The 23,154-nt window shown below is 35.5% G+C and overlaps 1 protein-coding gene across 4 annotated transcripts in view; it reads right to left on the reverse strand.

The window, feature by feature from the left end:
- Window positions 1-23,154, reverse strand: part of BANK1 (B cell scaffold protein with ankyrin repeats 1) — a 304,887-nt gene that overhangs the window by 130,532 nt on the left and 151,201 nt on the right. For all 4 annotated transcript variants that reach the window (XM_088021093.1, XM_088021090.1, XM_088021091.1 and 1 more), the window contains exons 7-8: window positions 19,340-19,536; window positions 15,783-15,836 (exon numbers count right to left, since the gene is read on the reverse strand). In XM_088021093.1, the coding sequence (XP_087877219.1) occupies window positions 15,783-15,836; window positions 19,340-19,536 (251 nt within the window). The remainder of the gene's footprint in view (window positions 1-15,782; window positions 15,837-19,339; window positions 19,537-23,154) is intronic.

The following is a 23,154-nucleotide window of genomic DNA, read 5'->3' on the forward strand; positions in this document are numbered from 1 at the left end:
ATCGAAGAAACAAATTGAAGCAAATTGACAACAGATGAACAAGCTCTATGTAGCTTGGTTTATGGACTCACCCAACAGTCAAGAAGGAAAGTACCAGTTGAATTCACTCTTGCTCAAGTTAATTGTTTCATTTAGAAGACTTATGAGTAGCATCAAAGAAGCTAGCTTGTCAGAGATCAATTTTGTGATTTTAGTGTTATTCTTGAAAATGACTTTCATATTGATGAATTCTATTTGCCTTCAGAATATCTGGACACATTAAAATGTATTTTTTTTGAAATTACATGGTTTGAAGTTTGATCTATTCTAAGTTAGTGCTGATACCTAATGTGCGAAACGTGTGGCAAAGAGAGTTCTTATCAAATATTCCATGCATTCCACTACATTTCTCAAAATTCCTTGTAGTTGGGTTGAGGCCATGTGACTGTTTTGGCCAATGATTTGTGAAAGGAAGTGAGGTCAGTCACTTCTAGCAAAAGCAAAGAGCCCAGGTCTCTAAACCTCCACTTCTCTGTTCTCCTGAGATTGGGACTTCAGAAGTCAAGTTTCCAGGTACTGCTGGTATTAGACGGTGTAGCAGCCATTAGCCTAAATTTCTGTGTTATTGTGTAGGATGGATACCTCTCTCCAAACCCTGCCAACCTATGTTGAATATGTGATATGTGTTACATACTGTACTATGCCATAAAAATTTGCCTGTTGCTATATTTAGTGGTAATTACCCTACCACAACTAGTAAGGAAAAATGAATGTAGTTCAAGAAATTAATATCACATTTTAGGCTATCTTATAATAGGTAGTCAGAAGTAGCTTTTTAGGATTACTATAAGGTCTACTTGCCACAGAATCCAAATGACAATGCTTTATCCCACAAAAGAATATTGTAAAATTTAGAAGGCAGCAGGTATAGAAGTTACAGGTAGGGAGAGAGGCCCTTGTAGAACCCATTTGGGAAGGAAAGTTACTCTTCTCAAGCCAATAAAAATGATATAAATTCAAAATATTGAAAGAATGGGGATTTCAGCAAAAGATTAGGATTTCAGTGCATAATATTTCAGGAAAGGATACATCTCATGTAGAGAGAGCTGGTAATTACTATTTACTTGCTTGGCCTGTGATTTTAGGACCACGGGATAAAGAAACTCAGGCCATGTTATTCCTGGAAGTAGGGAGAGATGAGTTTTGACTGAATATAGTTTAAAATATTTTGAGGGCACCTAGGTTGGCTCAGTCAGTTAAGCGTCTGCCTTCGGCTCAGGTCATGATCCCAGGTGCTGGGATAGAGCCCCACATCAGGCTCCCTGCTCAGCGGGGAGCCTGCTTCTCCCTCTGCCTCTGCTGCTCCCCCTGCTCATGCTCTCTCTCTCTCTGTCTCTTGCTATCTCTCTCTCTGTCAAATAAATAACATCTTAAAAAATAATAAAATAATTTGAGGACTGACTATAAGATGCTGTGTATAATTTTAGGAAACATGGGGGTATGAACTGAGAACACATTCATACTCTGCATGCAAAGGTCTTAAGGACCAGCTTTGGAATACAGTATGAATAGTCATTACTCAATGCAGGAAATGGCTGTTATGGATGGATGTTCCCCAAGGGCTATATACCATTCACTTAATTGTGCCTGATATATGTGTTGTTAGGGTTGTTTGTTTGTTTGTTTGTTTTTCCTGGTGATTGAACCTTTTGGTATGACTGTAGTGACAGGGTTTGATCCATGTTTCATATATTCCCTCAAGGCCTCCTTAAACTAATTACTTGAGGGAAATATGACAGGTTCTATCAATTATGATATTATATAATATTTTCAATGGCATTTGATGATAAATTGAATGTGTTGAATTCAAGGCAGAGCCCTTTTTCCTCTCACCCTTTTGTCTTGATAAATTTCAAAAATTAAAATAGATATCTTCTCAAAAAGTAGATTATGGGCATTGGGCTAAGGTATTGATGGTATATTTCTCTCTACTCAGCTAATGAGTAGTCCCAGTGCCCCACTAATGAACCAAATGTATTTTTCAGAAAATTAACAGTCCACAGCAAGATTTATATTTTAATTTACATTCACAAGGCAATTTTCTGACCCAGATGTTTTCCTGATTGACTCCTTAAGAACTTTTCTTATAAGTTATTCATTGCTTTGCTTTTAGAATTGTAGCGTGGGTGTTCAATTTTACTGTGTTAATTTAGGTGATCCGCTTTCTTCAACTTTAGATTTTTCATGCCATAAAAACAAAACAAAGATCCCTATTCTCGTAATACGTATCTTCTCAGGTATGGTGGGGGCAGACAATTAATACTGCTCTGTAGTATTTCAGAAAGTGGTAAATGCTACAGAAAAAAAGAAAAGTTGAGCAAAATAAAGGTGAACTGGAACGCCAGGTGAAGAAGGGATTGGGGTTGGCAGTTCAAACAGAGGGTCAGAGTAGACCTCATTGAGATGACATTTCAGCAAGTTCCAGAAGAAAGAGAGGGAATTAGCCATGGTCCTGATTATGAAAAAAGGTGGGTAAACACTGCCCATAAAATAAGAATGCAATGAAGAACTCTGGTATCGGCAAATATGTATGTACTTTGGAAGAGGTGACCTAGCAAAGTTGTTTGAAAATAGCATTCTAATATCAGTACAGCACAAGAGAGCCTGTTATGGTACCACAAATGGAATCATTAACTCAGGGATGAATTGTTCTAAGAGTCTGAAGGTGAGCTAATGGTTTTGTTTTGGTTTTGGTTGTTTATAAGCTATGGCCACAAGGTCACTGGCTACACCAACCTTTGATTGTCTTGTTTTGACAGAAACAACATCTGAAAGTCTCTTCATAAACATAAAACAAAAGAGTAGTTCTGATTTCTAGAATTTACTTGGGATACATGTGGTGGAAGTTTCACTACTTAAAATTTTCATTTCCTTCAAAGATAACAGCCATTAAATCATTTTCCCTTTAATCCTCCCTGCTGTAGCCTACACTGTAAGCATATCACATATACAACTCAGCCTACTCATCTAGTTACTACTGAGTAGAGAGATACTGAATGACCCATTTTAAATAAGGAAGTTGTAGGGCCACAGTCTCATTTGTTGAATACAAAACTGTTTCAAAAGGCTTAGCATATACCCTTTAAACTGCTAAGGAAGGCTTTTATAATTCAGTCTGGAAGCTTCACCTTAGTTAATGCTAATACATGGTTGGCCTTCTTTCTGCCAATAAGTGATCCCATGCCCCATGCCCATTCCTCTGCTTTTGGCTCTTGGCTTCACATTTATACTGGGCAGCTTGCTGGTGGCATCCAGGCCCTAAGGCAGAGTTCACAGTATTTATGTGGCTGCAGTGAGACAAACTGTGAGATACCAGCTTTCTGGCAGCCAACTAGAATGGATGAAAAGACTCAAATCACTCTAAACAAGTCAGCAATAATTACAAGAGAATCCTGACTGCTGAGTGTCAGTGTCTCGCAGAGTTTATAAAAGTCCACAGTCATGATACTATCCATTTGGTAGCCTTTCAGCACTGTCATGAGGTCTGAGTAGAATTGTTTTCTGTCCTGGACACTTTCCACTAAACTTGGAAGGCAGAATTGTCACTCTTTCAATAAATACTTGACCTTGTCTTGCTACATACTTGATGTTACTTCTTTCACTCTTATTTTTGCAATAAGCTGTTTCTGTCTCTATGTGACATTGTGCTATCTAGCTCACTATTCTTTTTGACAGTCATCACTATAACATTATATATGCTAAGTTATTTTTTAAAATACATGTGGATCAAAATATGATGATATACTTGTGAAGACGGTGCAACATAGCAGTGAGAACTGCTGGGAAAACACTGAGAAACACTCACCTTTCTTATTAAGGTACAGATATAACAGCCTTTTGTATTAGGTCAAAAGTGCCAATGCTACAGCCATATAAAACCTCGCACCTCTTCAATATGCTTTTCTTTCAATGACTTATTTTCTCTGCAAAAGAAATTACTCCTCGTGGGTACTCTCATGCTTAACCTTTTTGTTTTTTTTTTCTTACTTTTTTTAGTTTTTTTTTCCTTTCTTCTCTGATCATTGAATATGCTACTGTTACTCCAACATAAATAAAATTCTTAAACCTTGTGTCCATTAGTTTCTCCAAATAATCTCCCTTTCTACAGCCCTAGTCCCACCATGGGCCATTGATTTTGATAAATATCACAATCACCCCTTGCCAATGATTCATGACATTTGTGTGTCTAGAACTTGTGCTTGCATTTCAAGGGAAATGGGGTTTTTGATGTAACTAATTTATACCATAAATTGTGGAGGCAAGAATGTTTTTCAGGGTACATTCTACAGGTGATATTATGGTATCTCCACAGCATAGGCCATTTCAAAAATCACAGAAAAAAGAGTACAATAATATCAGACAGCCCTATATAAACATCTTTACTAGATCCATTTTAATGATGATTCTTATCACATAGCTTCATATTTAGTCTTATCCTTTAATTTTTGCCCATTCACAAAATCTATTGTTCTGCCTTTCATCTATGTTTGAGGGATACGCTTAACTCTATTTGAAAATGTTTAATCTCCTCTAGTAGATGTACATATTTCCCAGAAGAATGGGTGGTCTCACCTTATTTCTTTTTTCAGAAATGCAAAAAAGTTATTGACACAGAAGAAAGACATCTCATTAACGTAGGAAACAGCCACTTAGTGAATGATATGCGTTACAACGTCAGCTATAGTTTCATCTTCAGTTTTATTTTCAGAAGCTGTTTAAGCTGTGCTCTGTGGTGACAGTTGTGCCTCACAAAATGGTGCCCTCCACTTTCTGACATACAATTTACTATAGTATTTAATTTATAAATACTTAAGAAAATGGAATTACTGTAGAACAACTAATCTGAAACCATAAAAAAGTCCCCTTAGGAAAGTCCAAATTCTGACTTCAAGTCAGTGGAACTGAGAGAAATTTTATGAACACATAAATTAAATTAATTAAACAAGGGTGCCATCAGACTGAAGTGGCTCTTATGTCATGGTGGCCTACTTTTGGCAAACCAAAAGCTAAGTCTGTAAATGCCTCAAGAGTACGAAATCAAAACCTATGGACAACGAATAACAAACAGCTGACTAAACTTTAGGCTACAGCCAATCAATAATTTCCTTGCTCGGCTTTCACTTTTCTCTATAAAATCTCTCCCCCAGCTCCTGTCAGTGGAGTGCTCCTAACCACTTCTGGTTTGGCACTGCCTGATTCCAATAAATTTTGCTCAAATAAACTATTAAAATGTTTACTATGCCTCAGTTTATCTTTTATCAAACATATGTATAGATCTTCCTTGACTTATGATGGGGTTACATCCCAATAAACCCATCATAAGTTTAAAAGATCGTAGGTCAGAAGTGCATTCAGTCTACTTAACCTACCAAACATCTTAGCTTAGCCTAGCCTACTTTACACATGCTCAGAACAGTTGCATTAGCCTACAATTGGGCAAAATCATCTAACACAAAGCCTATTTCATAATAAGTGTTGAATATCTCATGAAACTTACTGAATATTATACTAAAAGTGAAAAATCGGAACGGCTGCACGGGCACAGAATTGTTTTAACTGTGTTGGTTGTTCACGCTTGTCATGGCACGGCTGACTGGGAGCTATGGTTTACTGCCACTACCCAGTAAAGGGGTTCAGGACACGTCCGCCCAGAATGTACCAATTTGGCATGTGGATTATTTTGAGCCAAAAGCAACTGAGACCCTGTGGGCTCAAGGGAAAATTTGCCCCTCCCTTGATTACACAGAAAAATCTAAATTGGGAGTCTTTCCCAGAATAAGGGTTATTAACAGAGATAAATTTTATCTGAATGATCTGAATGTGTATGGCATGGCAAACATCTAATTACCAAACATCTGCTCTTCTTATTACCCTGCAAAGTGCATTTCTTTCCTATGAAATCCCAGACTCTTACCCCCTTTCCTTTAGTTCAGAATGACATGTATACCTCATTTTGCCTGACTGTCTTTGGAATTCCCATGTCTGTGTGGATTCCCCATATGTATACTATTAAATCTGATTTTCTCCTGTTAATCTGTCTCAGGTCAATTGGACTCTTAGTCCAGCTAGAAGAACCCTTGAAGGGGACAGGAATTCTTGCTCCCTGACACCAGCATCATGGGAGAGTATTGTACTGCACATTGCTAGCCCGGGAAAAGATCCAAATTCAAAATTTGAAGTATGCTTTCTACTGAATGCATATCACTTTCTCATCACTATAAAGTCAAAAAATCATTAAATTGAATCACTCTAAGTCAAACCATCATAAGTCAGGGATTATCGATACAGACATTGTCACACACTTATAGAAACATAATATGGCCATTATTTAAATTCTGTTTAACATATCTACTTGTCAAAGGGTTAAGGAAATCAGAGAGAATATGGATAAAGCTGAATTCTATGTTTACTGAGGTTATAGTGTGATTACCTGAACTCTTTTGCTAGTATTTCTTCTTTTTTAAAGATTTCACTTATTTAAGAGAGAGAGAGAGAGAGAGAGAGCATGTGAGTGGGGTGAGGGGCAGAGGGAAAAGGAGAGAGAGAGAGAATCTCAAGCAGACCTCCTGCTGAGCATGGAGCCCAATGTGGGGCTTGATCTCGCAACCCTGAGATCATGACCTGAGCAGAAATCAAGAGTTGGATGCTTAACCTACTGAGCCACCCAGGCACCCCCTTTTGCTAGTATTTCTTAAGGGAGGTCTACTAGCATTTTGTTCAGGCCTATTCTTCATCCACCTATTGATAGTCAGTAAGACTCTTCAGGCATCAAAGTACGTTTGCCTGTGTTCCCAAACACCTCCTAGGAGTTACGTAAAAACCACTACAAAGATTACATTTTCTTTTAAGGAAACATTTTAACGGATTCTCATGATATTTCCCTAGAACAATTTTAGTTACCTACTCCTGAATTGTTATGGATTTTTATTGCTTCGTCTGAGGCCCATCTGTCTGCTTTTGTCTTTCTGCCTTCTGGGGCTCTGTGTATCTCTTGCTTCATCTCTGGCACTCCAGCTCTCTCTCCTCATGAGAAAGACTCAATAACTGGTTTCAGCCCCAGTAGCAAACAGCAACATGACAGGATTAATCTAGCACTCAGATTATTTCCTCATCTTGATTTGTACCATTGAGTGATTGAGAAAAAAAATAAATCATAGAAAGAAATTTAAAATAAAATGAATACTTGTATTAGTCAAGGGTTCTCCAAAGAAACAAAACCAACATGATGTGTGTGTGTATGTATGTATGTATATATATATATATGCAGATAATTATATAGAACTGGCTTACAGTTCTGGAGAACCCCAAGATCTGCAGGGCGAGTCAGCAAGTTGGAAACCCAGGAGAGCCAATGGTGTAGCTCCAGTGCAAAGGCCAGCAGGCTTAAGACTCAGAAAGAACTGATGTCTCAGTCTGAGTTCAAAAGCAGGAAAAAGCCGAAGTCCCAGTTTAAAGGAGATTTAGTCTTTTTGTTCTGTTCAGGACTTCAACAGATTGCATGAGGCCCACCCTCATTAAAAAGAGCAATATGCTTTACTCAGTCTGTCGATTCAAATGTTAATCTCATCCAAAAACACCCTTGCAGACAACCCACTTGATATTTGATCAAATATCCAGGCAACCCGTTGTCCAGTCAGGTCAACATAAAAGTAACCATCAAATACTCTTGAGAGTCAGTAAAAGTATATTGATAAAACTATAGTGATAAAAAAGCCATTAGCTAATTTGAACTCTTAAAGCTAGAATTTGGTCTTTTTCTGTATTTTTAAAGGTGCTTTTAGTCCATCTGCATGGAGCACAGGTGAAACTGAATTTGGACCCAGACTTCCATTTGCATTGAATCGTATGTGATGTACTACAATAATTTTATGCAGAAAGGTCTTCTGTCAGATTTATAGTGGGATAAGCTGATAGAGAAAACACTAAAAAAAGGTTATGTGTGCCTTTCTGAAGTATTGAGATATAGTCTAGTGCAGTGTTAAAGCATACAAGCTAGAGCTACCCTGCCTGAATTCCAAACCTCAGCTCTACCTCTTGCTAGCTATGTGACTTTGGGCAGTCACTTAATCACTCTATGCTACATCCCTTTATCTGTGAAATGGGGGTAATAAAACATAGCTTTTATCATAAAGCAGTAAAACATCTATCAGTACATAGCAAATTCTGTCTAACATTTTGCTAATTTTGTTATTACTGATTCTTACACTAACCTGTTCTTTTTTCCAAAGTACTTAACTGTTTGTTGGAGATTGGATATAGGGGGCAAAGTTTATGGTAGAATTCTGAAGGACAGATAATAAAGAATACTTATTCTTTATTCTTCCATTTAAATGTGAGCTCATGAGAGAAATGACTTGTCTGTCTTGTATTACTGTAAATATATTAATATCCAGCATAAATTACATTCTTAATATTTGTAGAAACAATTATTTTTTATGCAACAAATACATATAATGTACATATAGGTATGTATGTGTGTGTGAGAGCATCTACTGAGATAGCCACTGTGTGGGTATGGCAGATACACTGGTGAACAAACGTATGCTTTTGTAGAATTTGCAGTTCTGTGGGACAGATATTAAACACATATCCACATACATTGATAGGTAATTATAAATTCTGATGTACTGTTATCAAACTGAGAATGTGATAAAGGAAACAGATTCTAGGCTTGAATTTGTTAATACATGAATTATATTAACACATGATTATGTTATGAAGATATCATGACCTAGTATTCAGTGGAGGTCTATATAACACATGGGATATTAAGCATAATGTGACAAATTTCCATTTTTTATAACTAGATTTAAATTGAATTTTATTTATTTAATTAAAAATATTCATAGCCTATATCACCTTCTGAAATTACCTTGTTTGTTTATTCATTTACTATCTTTCCACAACTAATTAGAATATAAGCACCAGGAAGGGCTAACAGCATTAGCTTAATGTTGCTAAATGCCAATCTCTACTATGCAGATTATGACAATTTAAGTTCTTCTGGGAACTGAAAACTCTACTGACTTAATAAGTAGAAGACAGACTAAAATAAAGCATAATAAACATATTCATTCTCTGTTTGAGGGAATGTTACAGTATAACCTGTTTAAAAGGAAATTTGATGAATATTATTTGCTACATTTACTTCAGGAGTGCTATCCTAAATAGGAAAGAAAAAAATCATAATATGGACTATTCATGTGTCATATATGTAATGTAATTTTTAAAACTATAAAATACTAAGTATTAAAATAACTCACAAACTGATTGAAATATTAAATTATGTTCATGGGGAAGTTTAAAAATCATGATAAGCTTTATAAATTCCAAAGGCCTTTCGTATACATAATTTGAAACTTACAACATTGTGACATTTAATGAAGTGGATTTCAGAGAAAAACAAAAGTACAGAGTTTTCTCTGTTCTTCCCTCCTCTAACAATCCTATTATGTCAGATACAGAATGAGTGCTCAATAAATATGGGGGAGTGATTATAATGGTAACAATATAACAATGAGGTCACATTCTATTTACAAGTATTATATGGGTATAAGGTTGGAATGCCAAGGGCAGAGAGCATAAGCAGATTGGAGGTGAGGACCTGGCTTGCTCAGTGAGTATTTATTATTAAAATTTAGATCATTCTGGCTCCCTTTGTGCTGATACAAAATCCATTCCCTTTCTTTTCCACTTTTATAGTCTATGCTAAAATTGGGAAGAACCATTCTAATCATTACAGAATTCACATAGTGAGACCCTAAAGTTAGTAGGTTCTTATTATTTTCATGGCTAGCCATCTCTTTTGGAAGCCATCTAATGAAGATTCTGGCTCCAAATTTCACTAACTCTCCAAATTATGAGCCTCTGTTTCCCAAAAAATATAAAATAAAAAGTAGCAGTCCCTCAGAGAGTAGTGGAAAACACGTAACAGGGAAATGTGCATAGAGCTTCTAGCCCAACCATACATGTAATAGGTCTTCAACAAATAATCAACTCCAAGCCCTCCCCACTCCCACGACGCTATTGTAATCAACTTCAGGCTTGTTCAGCAACGCGGTCCAATACTGCGGTAATGAACCAGATTGCTCAGATAATTGGCATTCTCCCCACCAAATGCAAGATTGATAGATTCAATATAAATCTATGCAGTAACCCATTCTTATAATAGAGAGTTCTCATTAAGGAAATGGATTAATTGGCTTACTGATATTTTAGTGAGAGCCAGATTTGAATAAGCGGACTCGGCAGTACAGAGAAAAGCAAATTAAACACTAATAAAGGCAGAGATGTTCTTGTTTAGGCTGAAGTCTCAGCCACAGGCTAAAATTGAGGATTTGAGTTTAAGATTTGTCAATGAGAGTGGACATTAATGTCTGACAGATGAAAACGCTCTGATTTTTACCCCTGGAAGCTCCCATTCTCTCTAAGACACTCATCCCAGCTGGAAGCTGCGTGTATGTCTCCTCCCCTACATGATTTTCACCTGAGATTCCTAACCCCTTGGAGGGAATGTATATCTGATATAGAATATGCTTTACACTTGTTTCCACACACAGCTAATAAGACATACTTGGGACAAATTAAGAGTAAAATATTTACCAGAATCATTCCCAAAGTATCATGGCGCTCATGCATCATTAGAAAATATCTTAATCTCTCTGTTCTCCCCAGTGAATCACTGTTCCATCTTTTCAATATTTGGAAAGACTTTTTATTATGATTAATTTTTAAGGAGAAATATATGTTCACGTGTAAATGTACATACACACATATCATTCGTATCACTGTCCTTTTTTTTTTAAGATTTTATTTGTTTATTTGACAGAGAGAGAGAGAGAGAGAGAGACAGCGAGAGAGGGAACACAAGCAGGGGGAGTGGGAGAGGGAGAAGCAGGCTTCTCGTGGAGCAGGGAGCCCGATGCGGGGCTCAATCCCAGGACCCTGGGATCATGACCTGAGCTGAAGGCAGACGCTTAACAACTAAGCCACCCAGGCGCCCCTCACTGTCCTTCCTGTCCTACTTAAGAAATACAAAAGTGTTTGGACAGTGCTTTCTCACTTTTCCTGAGCCATTAATTTTTCTCTCTCTATTGGTCATTCCCACTAACTTACAAACATGTGATTTCTTCAATCTTTTTTTTTTTTTTAAGATTTATTTACTTCAGAGAGAGAGACAGTTGGGGGAGGGGGAGAAGAAGAGGGAGAATGAAAATCCTCAAGCAGACTCCCTGCTGAGCATGGAGCCTGACATGGGGCTTGATCCCAGGACCCTGAGACCATGGTCTGAGCCAAAGGCAGACACTTAGCCAACTGAGCCACCCAGGTGCCCCTTCTTTAATTTTGAAAAAAATGAAAAACAAACACCTCTATTGACTCCATGTTCCCTACTAGCTACAATAGCTTTTCTCTCCTCCCTTTACATTAAAGCACCCCGAAGAACTGTTACATACTCATGATTCCCCAATTTCACTCTTCCTTTCCTTGCTTGACTCTCTCTAATCATGTCAAGGCTTTGTTATCTCTCCCACACCTCTGACTGCACCTCCAGCCCTCAGAGTACTTCCCATACACTGCTCTTGATGGCCACAGTGCTAAACCAAAGGTTGATTCTTTATCTTACTTAGTTAATTTGTCAGTAGCATTGTACACAGTTGACGACCTCCTCTGTGAAATTTTTCCCCCCTTTGGCTTCAAAGTCAACAGATTTCCTGATGTCTCTTTCTACTTCAAGGGTTACTGCTCATTATTTTCTGCTGGTACCCCCTATCACCTCAACTTCTAAACTTTGCCATATCTAATAGGTATTTAAAATTTAACATATCCAAAACCAAACTACTGATTTTCCCTGGCAAATTGCTTCTTCACACAATCTTCCTCATCTCAATACATAGCAAGCAATTCATTCCTTGTACCAAAATCCTTGGAGACATCAGTAACTACTCAGTTCTTTTACATTTTGCTGCCAAATAATCAGTAAATCTGTTGGATTTCCTGTAAAATACTGGAATATTTCAAATCTGACCACTTCTCACAGTCTTTCCCGCTTTTATCCTAGTCTAAACTGCTATCATCTTGTCATTTATCTCCTGGATGATTGGGATGGTCTCCAATCAGTTCTCATCCCTCCTGCTCTTGCCCTGTACAGTCTGTTGTCAAAGTAGCAGCCAGAGAGTTAAATCAGAACTTGTCATACCTCTCTTTGGAATTCCTTAATGGCTTTCATTCTCCAAAATCCTTACCATTGTCCACACCACTCTAGAGATACTGGCCTTTGTGACCTTTCTGACCCTATTACTATTCTCCTTCTATCTCATTTACTCTGCTTCAGTAACACCAGGCAACTTCCTCTTTTATGGACATGCCAGGCACATCCACCTCCGGGGCTTTGCATTTGCTATGCTGGTTTTCTCTTATTGGAACAGTTTCCCTCCAGATATCTGCATGGTTTTCATAGCTTTCAAGCTGTTACCCAAAGATTGCCTTTACAGTGAGGACTTCTCCATTACTCATTTCAAATTTGCTGCCCAAATCTCCCCCTACATACCACCGAACACAATGTGTTAAACACTAATGTCCATCTGACACATTATATATACTAATTACTTATTTATGGTCTTTTTTTTCCCCATTAGAGTTTAAATTCTATGATGACAGGAGTTTTGGTCTGTTTTTGAATTCCCAGTGTTTAGAACAATACCTAGTAGGTATCAATAAATTTTGTTGAATAAGTCAATGAGTTGACTTGCCAAACTAAATTTAAAGAGACTATTGATTTCCCAGGTCAAGTGAAAGTTGATTAATTTATTTAAAACAAACCCAAGATTTAGCCTTCAACTGGTACCATCTATTTTTCTTTTATATTTTTGGAGGCAAAATAAGTCAGACATAATCTTTAATTTCTCACATCCATATATATCACAAGGAAGGTGTTGCTACATAAGAAGAATGAAGAAATCATACTGCTTGGTGCAGAGCTATGATATTTGATGAATATTCTTTTTTAAAAATATATATGGTTCTGTATTTTTCTCATATGTAATCTGACCTTGGAGAGGGCTTTATATAAAGTAGAAACCATGCCATAATACCAGTAGAAAAGTATATACCCTGTCTACACTGAATTACATTAAACACCTTTTTGTATCCTCAACCATCAATAATGACTGAAATTCAAAGCCAATTAATAGATAAGACTTTTCAAGACTCATATTTTCCCAATGAAATTTCAGTTCATTTGCTTTTGTATACTTTCATTCTGAAAGCATAATATCATTGTGTTTATTTCATGAGGTCTACTCTTTAAAGCTATGGTGTCAATACTGATTGCTCCAATTAATATTTGTGATTAATTTTGTACTCACTGAAATTGCATTTCCTTTTGACCAGCAGGCATGTAAGTGACAGCTTGAGACTATTCTGTTCTACACAAGCTAATTGGTTTTAATGAAGCCAGAGAAAAACAAAAGAACTCAAGTTTGGAGGGTTTCTAAGAAATTAGAAGACAAATGATTATAAAAACGTAAGGTTGCAAGAGACTTTAAATACAATCTAGCCACCATAAGTAGGGATGTGACCCTTGTTAGGATACTGGAGACTGCCCAACGTCTGAAGCAACTACATAAAAGATAACGATGTTTGCAAACTGTAACTGGAGTCTTAAGTCAGAGGAAAGGCCCAAGTTAAAGATAATGACTTATTTATCAGAAATAAGAAAAGATTGTATAGGAAGAACTTTAGCTGTTGGGGTAAGAGAAGAAACTCACAAGGGGCCAGTGGAGATTTAGGAAGATGGCAGGGTCAGGGAAACCCGTGCCAAAGCCTGAGCCAAAGGACACCTAAGAGGAATCCAATGGGTCTGATCTATGCTAGAGTATTCATGGCCTTTGACAGAGCAGCTTCAGAGTGAAATGAAGAACTATTATTCTGTTAATTATATCGGTTAATTCTGATATTGAAAAACAAATTGAAGAGAAAGCAGAGCTGTTGGGAGTGTGTGTGTGCCTGTGTGTGTATATGCGCATGTGTACACGTGTGTATTTGAACATGTTTGTTCAAGGAAGAGTCAGTATAATGGGAGAGACTAATGATGCAAAAGAAAGAGACAGTATGATTGATGGGGAGAACTAAAATTGATATAAACAACAATCAATCCAAGGAAATAAGGTGAATGCAATATCATTTATTGTGGATCTACTATGTATTTAATACTTTCACATTTATTTCATCAGGTCCTAAAAACACCCTGTAAGGAATTATTTTTTTTCCATTTGCAGATAAAGAAACTGAAGCCAAGAGAAAGCAAAGAGATTGTTCGAGGATGCAAACTTGGTATTTGATGAAGTCAGGATTCAAATCCAGAGCTGGCTGAATCCCAAGGCCCTATGTGTAGAGAAAAATGGAAAATTTGGCAAACGAGAGAGGAGATGAGGGAGTTTAACAGGATGTTTAGAGCTGCAGAGTTAGGGCATTAAACCTGGGTTTGCCGACTTGCAGAGGGGTAAAATTCTGTAATTGCCACTATGGTGCATTTAATGGGATTTTAGAAAAAGGTTGCTAAGTAGTTCCAAAAGCATAACTGAAACATGAATTTGTAATGTGTGCAGTCGAGAGCAGTTATGTGACTTGTTCCAGGTTCTTCAGTTCTAACAGAACATCAATACTGAACAAAGGCCAGAATTTTAAAATTCATTGTAGGCTGGCCTATTAAAAATATATGCTGAGGTTAGCAGTTGGGATATTTGTCCATGAATTCTCTAAAACTAAACTTAAAAAAAATCGTGAATATAAAGAGATATGGCCAATTATTTTATGTGCATTTGCTATGCTGGTTTCAGGTTAACCTTAACCTAGTTAAGGATATTGTTGGGTAAGTGAGATCAAACAAGTCCTTAAATTGGACACTTACCTTCTGCCTCATCGATGAGTAAATACATGCTGAGCACCTCCTGTACACCTAACAGTGGAAGGGGAAGGGAACCCATTGCCCATTATCTGCTTCTGGACTTATAAGAAAGAAAAACTACATTGGCAAAGTGGGGTATGCTGCTATTTAGACTGAATTAGTATATCGTAATACATACTAAATTAAATGAGCAATCTACTAGAGAACAAATAGTATTGAAAGCACCAAGTGAGCAATGCTAAGGTTGAGAGATATAAAAAGTCAAGAAGAGTGATGTTCACTGGCCCAAACATAGTCTAACTTCTGAATAATAGGTTCTCTATACCAGTCAGTCAATCATTGCTTTATGAAGGAAGGGATTCTCAACGTGCTTCAACATCTACTCTCTGTACCTTCATTCCAAACCCTGGACCATTTGGAAAAAAGTGCAGGGTCACTGTCTGTCAGACAGACACTAGAGGAATAGAATCTCTCTTTCTCTCTCTCTCCCCCCTTCCCTCTCTGTCTTTCTCTCTCTCTCACACACACACAAGCCCACTGTCCACAGGGTCAAAGAGCAGTGTTGAGGTAAGTCAATGAGAGCAAGATGTCACAGAAATCTCATCACAGATGTGAGCAGGAGAAAGGTTTCCAGTGAAGAGTCCTTCTGAAAAGCCAGCTAGAGAAAATGCATAGAAAGCTGATTTTCTGTTTCCTAAACTTTAATGAAAATGATTTATGATTAAGACCTTATTCACATACATAAAACTACGTAAGTGAACACTGTGGTGGAAGAAAAAAGATAGTTTAAGTAAATCGTGGTTCACACTTGGTTGTAGATTTAAATACCAACCCTTACCCTCTTTGTCCATCCATCTTTCAGAGTGATTCTCCTGGGAGACATTGGCAGAAACTGAAAATAGAGTAATTTATTTGAAAGACCTTATGGATTTTAGAAATATGTGGTATTACTATCTATAATAGTACTGAAAACATGAAAAGAAATGTAGGTATTAATTAGATAATGTTCTCAAAACATGAAAGCTATTCATTCACAGTAAAAAGATTCTGCTCACATATTGTGTATAAATTATTAGCTTCTCAAAGGAAAAATGTCATGAAGATATGTAAGAGATGTGATTTGAAGCTTCTCCCCTTTTTTCTTTTTCCTTATTATTCATATAGTTTCACTAAGATATGGCACTTGTTTATGAATGCTTGCCAATGGTTCTCTTTTCTTTCCTGTATTTTTAAAAATCACAATTGCTTTTTCCTTCTACCCATTTTATTCAGAGATGACCAAACACACTGTGTTGTAATTCTCTGTGAAATCTTAAAATTAACAGTGTTTCACTGAAGGGAGATTAGGAAGAATAGAACACATCAGTCAATCAGTTGGGTGCAAAATATGTTTGAATTTAAAAATACATATTTCTTCTGTACAGAAGTATGGTTCATTGGATTGTCAACCTCAAACCTGAAAGAATATCTACTCCTTTCAACAATTCTGAAACAATAGTTAATGGAAAGGTTTTTTGTAATGGAAAGTTTGAACACATTATGTCACAATCTTAGATTTATCAGAATGTGATTATAACATTAAAGCTATGTAAATATTATTAAAGAAACAATAAAGTATTGTAGCAGCATAATGAGATTGTACATTTTTTCTCTACTAGATTTAGATACACTCTTTTTTTGAAATTTTTAATTTAATTTATTTTAATTAAAAATCAATAACAGAAAGGTCTTTGGGAAATCTCCATATACAACTGGCCCTTGGATAACATGGCGGGTAGGGATGCTGACCCACCACACAGTCAAAAATACACATATAACTTTTGACTCCCCCAAAACTTAATTACTAGTAGCCTACTATTGACTGGAAACCTTACCGATAGCATAAACCATCAATTAACATATATTTTGTATGTTATATGCATTATGTATTATATTCTTTTTTTGTTGTTATTAGATATACTCTTAAAAAGGCTTAGCTACCATAATTTAGATATAAAATTTCAATGTGTGTTTATATGGCATACTTTCACTAAGAAGGTAAGACGTTTGGATTTGTTTTAAATAAAATTGATAATGAAAAGAATAATCAGAAAAATAAATCAACAGGAAACACACTTTTCCATGTGTGTCACAACCTAAAATATATGTTCCTATTTCCTTAACCATGCATTTTCAAAAAGGCTTTTAGTAGCTTACAAAATTGTTATACCTAATTATCCATAACCATAATATTCCCTTATAAAACTGCTGTCCCTTATAACTGTTATTGTCACTTCCTTATTGACATCAGAACATTTACAAAATAATTGATCTATCCTACCTATAATGGCAATGTCTACTATAGACATTCTGGCAAAATGTTAACAGCTCACAAAGAGACAAAATATATAAAATCACAACAAATTTCATAGCATAATGATCAAGTACAACTGCAAAATTAGAATGCAGCCATTATAAAAGAGTGAACAGTGACCTAAAGGCAATGATTGCTATCTAGACTATCCATGCTAATCTATGAACAGAATCTCTTCATTATGAATGAGTAGCTTTCATTTTTTTTGAGAATGTTATCTAATTAACACCTATACTTCTTTCATGTTTCCAGTACTATTATAGATTATAATACCATAATACCATCAATTTGTATCATTGCTATTACTGCAGGAGCAGAGGTACAAATACCCAGAGGATGTGAGAGAAAAAGAAAATTATTTCCCATATCCATCAAATCCTATCTTTGAACTTATGTTCATATCTACTGGCATTATATCTAGTGCCATGTTACTTATGAGGCACATGCAGTTTGCATGGGGCTGTACCTGTTAAAAGCTGAGTCTTCACTGGAGAATGACAAGTGAAAGCATTACTCTTTGAAAATCAGAGTTTATCTTAGAAAGTAACCTTGGATGCTAAAGATTTTCACAGGAAATTTTAACTTAAGAACACCAGTGGTTAAAATTTTGAGAATAGGGTTGTAGAGAATTGAGACAGACAACCAAGATATACTATTGCACAAGAGTACTGTAGGCAAATATGCTCACGACTGAATTGATCAATTGACTTACCTGAGACAGATACCATGTTGCACCGGTAAATGACTTTATAGAGTAGATAGTAAAATGAATGCACTCATCAGATATGTGAGAATCACAATCTGAAATCTTTTTAGGAATAAAAATTTTTATTCCTAATTTGAAGGATACAGAATAGAAAAGGTACCTTTTCAATTTTGTTACAAAACTTTATTTCTATATTTGTTTATTTGTTTCTGTATTGATTTTAAATACAAGGAAAAGATCTCTTATTGTAACTCATTGTGAATGATATCCATGCTATTCTGATAACTACTTTGCTATTTCTTAAAAGTGGAAAAAGTTAGATTGGTTGTCATCTGAAATCCACAAATACCAATGGTTTATAGAAGTCCAATATTACATTGACTTAACCTAATAATCAGAATGAATGCTAAAAAGACCAGAAGGTTCCCACAGCATTTCTATGTTCCTTATTAACTGTTCAATGGCAATAAAATTATTTATCTTCTGAGAATCCAAAGACAAATTTTGACATATTCACCAAGACAATTATTGTCTTATTACATTTTCCAAAGAGCCATAATTCACTTTTTGAGCAAAATGTACACACATTTCTCTTGTTACAAGAGAAAATAATTGCTCTTCTAAAGTTGATCATGAAAACACAAAGTGTATTCTATATACTAAGGTAGTATCCCCTCCTTCAAAATCTTCCCTTGGTTGTATTCTTTCTAATTCTAAGCTAATATCCTTCTGAAATTTGGGGCTTCAACCTACATAATAAAGGTTGTTGATTAGGAATTTACAAAATAATTGATTTAACAGAGAGAGACTTAACAGAGAGAGAAAAAGGGACTTAACAGAGAGAGAAAAAGAATCACATATGAGAAACAAATTTAAGTAACATGAATTAACTTTTTATGGAAGACTTTGAAAGATTATCAAAATGCTTTCCTTTAACCTAATTATTTATCTAATTTCATGAGCCTAACAGTGTCTAACTCAGACTCTTGAATGAAAGAATAAAGGCAATGGGTTTTCATTGCCTTTTCATCATCTCCTCTTCAATATGGAACAGGCTATATAGAAGCCAGGAAGACAAATTTTAAAAAGGGCTATTTAGGGGAGGAAGCATGGAGTCAGAGCTGGTTTATAGTGATACTAAAACAAGTTGACTTATCTTGCAAAATGTTTTTAACACAGTGAATGACTCAGGACCAAAAGACACTATAAACTAGCTGAGCAGTAGCATCATTTCCAAAAGGGCAATGTACACACACACACACACACAAACACACACACACACACACACTTTATAAAAAGAGTTCTAGAGATAAAATGGAAAAAAAAAAAACCTTACTGAAAAGTCTTCAAAGATTTTCTTGAGTTCTTTGTGACCATGCCTTTCAGCAATATGTGTTGGATCTGAACCCTCGAAATTTTTCATCTTAGATGCCCAGGTTGCTCCTGAACATTGAAGCAAATGAATAGCCAAGTTCTTTAAACCAAATTTTGCTGCACAGTGGAGAAGAGTTGGGAGTTCTTTGAAATGAGTGTCTGTAAGCATAAGAGGTAAAAGGATTAATATGTTTTTATCAATGTCTGGAATTCCATAAGAAAAAGTCAAACACAATCTACTAAAAGTAATTCTCATAAAGTAGAACAGACTTTCAGTGTGATTTCACATATAAGAAACCATCAGTGGTTTTAACAATGAAGCATCTCCTCCTTCCTATTTCTCATCATACAATAAATATAAACTGATATTCTCACTAGCATTAATGCCCCCATCTTACTTGGGGGGTAAGTTTAATTTGGAAAGGCATATCAACACATTAAATATAAAATAAAACAGAACACAAATATCATATTGTAATAACTCTTTTTGAATATATTTCAACATTAGCCAAACACTAACAATATTAAATAGGTCCATCTATAAAACCTTTCTGTGTTTTCTACTGCCATGCCTAGCTCGCTGCCTTCTGAAGGTGAAATGGACACATAACTGCTGGAGGGGATATATTAGATTTCTATGTGAATTTTTTCTTTCAAAAAGGAACTGCGACAGAAGATACAGGTGAGCACTTTTATAAACATCTTCAGTATGGAAATTTCCATCAGAATTTTACAGCTTTCATATCAATGTTTCAGAGTTTGAGTTTCATAATTAGTTATTAGCTATCAATTAGGAGTAATAATTATGTATAACTATAAAATGGTGAATGTAAACAGCTATCTCAATGAAAAAACACACATACACAGATGAGTGATGGTTTGTTATTATTCTATACTTTCACACCTAGCTGGAAAAAATGTGTCACAGAAATCACACACCACTTTGCTTGAATAGCTGTGGCATTATCGGAAGCATGCAATGGGAAGACTTATGGCAACAGAAACAAAGGTGTCAAAGCAAAAGTCAATTTTCTTCCAAATGTTTTGGAAAACTGAATCTGCCTTCATTTACCTCTTTACTATTTTGTAGACTAAACCAACAAAAAAGGAAATGAGGAAATGAGACGTTGAGTTTTCAATTCACTTGGTTGTTTCAGGGCAGAATAAATTATTTAGTTTCTTGATTTGTATGTTTTAACAGAAAACAAAACAAAGCCCTCCAGGATACATTAAGAACTTTGCTGTAAGGAAATATTTTACCCTTCAAAATGTGTTAGTGCAAAATGGCTATAGGTAAATCCCATGGTTATATTTCAGTGATAAATGCATTGGTTCCTTCTTATATGGTATGCAGTGGGTCAAAATTTATCAAATATTTTATGAAGATGAACCTGTGAAAGCTGAAACTGTCTAAAGTAGGTACCATCTTCAAAATAGAGGTGTAGTTACTTAAGGTATTAAGATATAATTTTTTATTTATTTTCATTAAAAGTCACCACAAAATATAATTTTCTGCTATAATTAAACCAGGGCAAAGTTAATGAAGAAAAATATTTACATGATAATGTCAGATTTTTACATGCCTTTGGTCATCTCTCTCACTGACACATCATACAATAAACAAAAAACATCACCTGGAAATCAGTGCTTTATGCATTATTCCTGCACACTATTATTCTGGTGAACTTTTAAATCACTGTCAATGCAACTTAAAATGTTTTTATCATTAAATAAACATTTAATCATTATGGGAACACAGTCACATTTTAACCTCACCAAACCTCTGTCAGTAAATCCCTCAAGTTTAGGATAATATAATATTAGAAACAACAACAAACTTCATTAAGAATCTCTCTTGTACATCAAAAAGAGTAACTAGGACTATGATAAGTGGTCATGGTTTTTCAGGCTACCTTTCTTAACAGTTGTGCTACTCTGAACCGTGCTTTCTGATATGTAAATGGAAGAAGTTCTGTTTATTTAAGATTATAGTAATAGTAAAGGGTGCTACAGATTTGAAGGTTGGCTTCTTTATTTTCCATTTCTCTACTTCATTTTTAGTAGTAGCTTAAAATCCACTAATCTACTAGAATACTTTGTGAGGTTACAGACATGAGAGAGCCTTAGAGGGTATCTTTTCAGTTTCCTACCCAGTAATAGAATTGTATTCCTATAAAACTCTTGAATCACAGACCTGTACCTCTGAACAAATAATACATTATATGTTTAAAAAAAATAGCAGGAAGGGAAAAACGAAGGGGGCGGAATCAGAGGCGGAGATGAACCATGAGAGACTATGGACCCTGAGAAACAAATTGAGGGTTCTAGAGGGGAGGGGGGTGGGGGGATGGCTTAGCCCGGTGATGGGTATTAAGGCGGGCACGTCCTGCATGGAGCACTGGGTATTATATGCAAACAATGAATCATGGAACACTACATCAAAAACTAATGATGTAATGTATGGTGGTTAACATTAAAAAAAAAAAAGAATTGTATTCCTAGAGTTTATAAGAGATGATCTGGGTACTACCTGCATACCACTAATGACAGAGAGTCCTTTACTTCCTAAGGTAGCCTGTGTCTTCGTTAGACAACACTGATTATTAGACAATTCTTACTTCTCTTGAGGTGAATTGTATTTCTTCTAAATATCCTTTGGGCAATATAGAATACGAAAGTCACAAAAGCACAGGCTTAGAGTTGGTTGGTATTCACTATGCGAACTTCAACAAGCTACTAATTATCTGAGCCTAGCCTTCTCTTCCAAATTTGTAGGGCTATTGAGATAATTAAGTGACGTAACACAGAAAAAGTGCCCAGCGAGTGTCTGAAACATAATAGGCTTTCAATAAATATTCTATCTTCTGTGTCAATAGTTTAAAGCATTCTTGTCCTAATTCATCTTTGTTCCAACCATAAGATCCCTAATTCTTTTCATTATTCCAAAGTACTATCCATCCTGAGAGCTTGACCCCAGAATAGCTGGTCCTTTATAAAATGATGAAACAGTTTTAAATTGGCCTTTAGGCCAATGATCATTTATGATCATTTACAGCAACCCTTTTTATTAACTTGGATGAGGTTATTTTGCCTGCTTATTTTCATTAAGTTGGAAATGCTCAGCCTGCTAATACACATGACCAATAACTAAAAAATTTTTAAGTTTTTAAAATTAAAATATGACAGACTTAACCTTTCAAAGAATTTGAAATGATTCATAGGAACTATGTTAGTTATTTTAATGCTAATTAAATCATGATCTTTAGCATTATTTTTGTAGAACATCAAATTAAATATACTCAGCATGTGGATATAATATTATATTTCTATATATGAATAAAGATATTCATGTCAATACAAGTATGATTATGCTAAGAACTAGTTCAGGCTTTTATATATACTTTTTGTAAAATCATACTTTTTATATTTTCACCTTGATTTGATTATTATGAGAATTTGAGATATGAATGGATTCCTCTGTATCTGGAACAGGCAAGTTTGTAATCACATGATCACTAACATTTTTGCATAAAGATATTTATGTTTCTAGGGCTTAAAAATTTTTTTATAAAAGTATAATTTAAAATTGCACTGATGAGTTTGATGAGTTTTAACAATTCTATACACCCATGTAACCACCACCCAAAACAAGCTAAAGATAGCTTTTATCACCACAGCAAATTCTCTCATGTCTCATTCTAGTCAATTCTCCACTTCAGAAGCAACTACTTTCTAATTTTTATCAACATAGGTAAGTTTGATTTCTTCTTGGATTTC

This window comes from Eumetopias jubatus, unplaced genomic scaffold (genome assembly GCF_037043125.1).
Source record: "Eumetopias jubatus isolate StellerSeaLion01/CBP00866 unplaced genomic scaffold, mEumJub1_p1.0 scaffold_2, whole genome shotgun sequence".
Classification (NCBI taxonomy): Eukaryota; Metazoa; Chordata; class Mammalia; order Carnivora; family Otariidae; genus Eumetopias; species Eumetopias jubatus.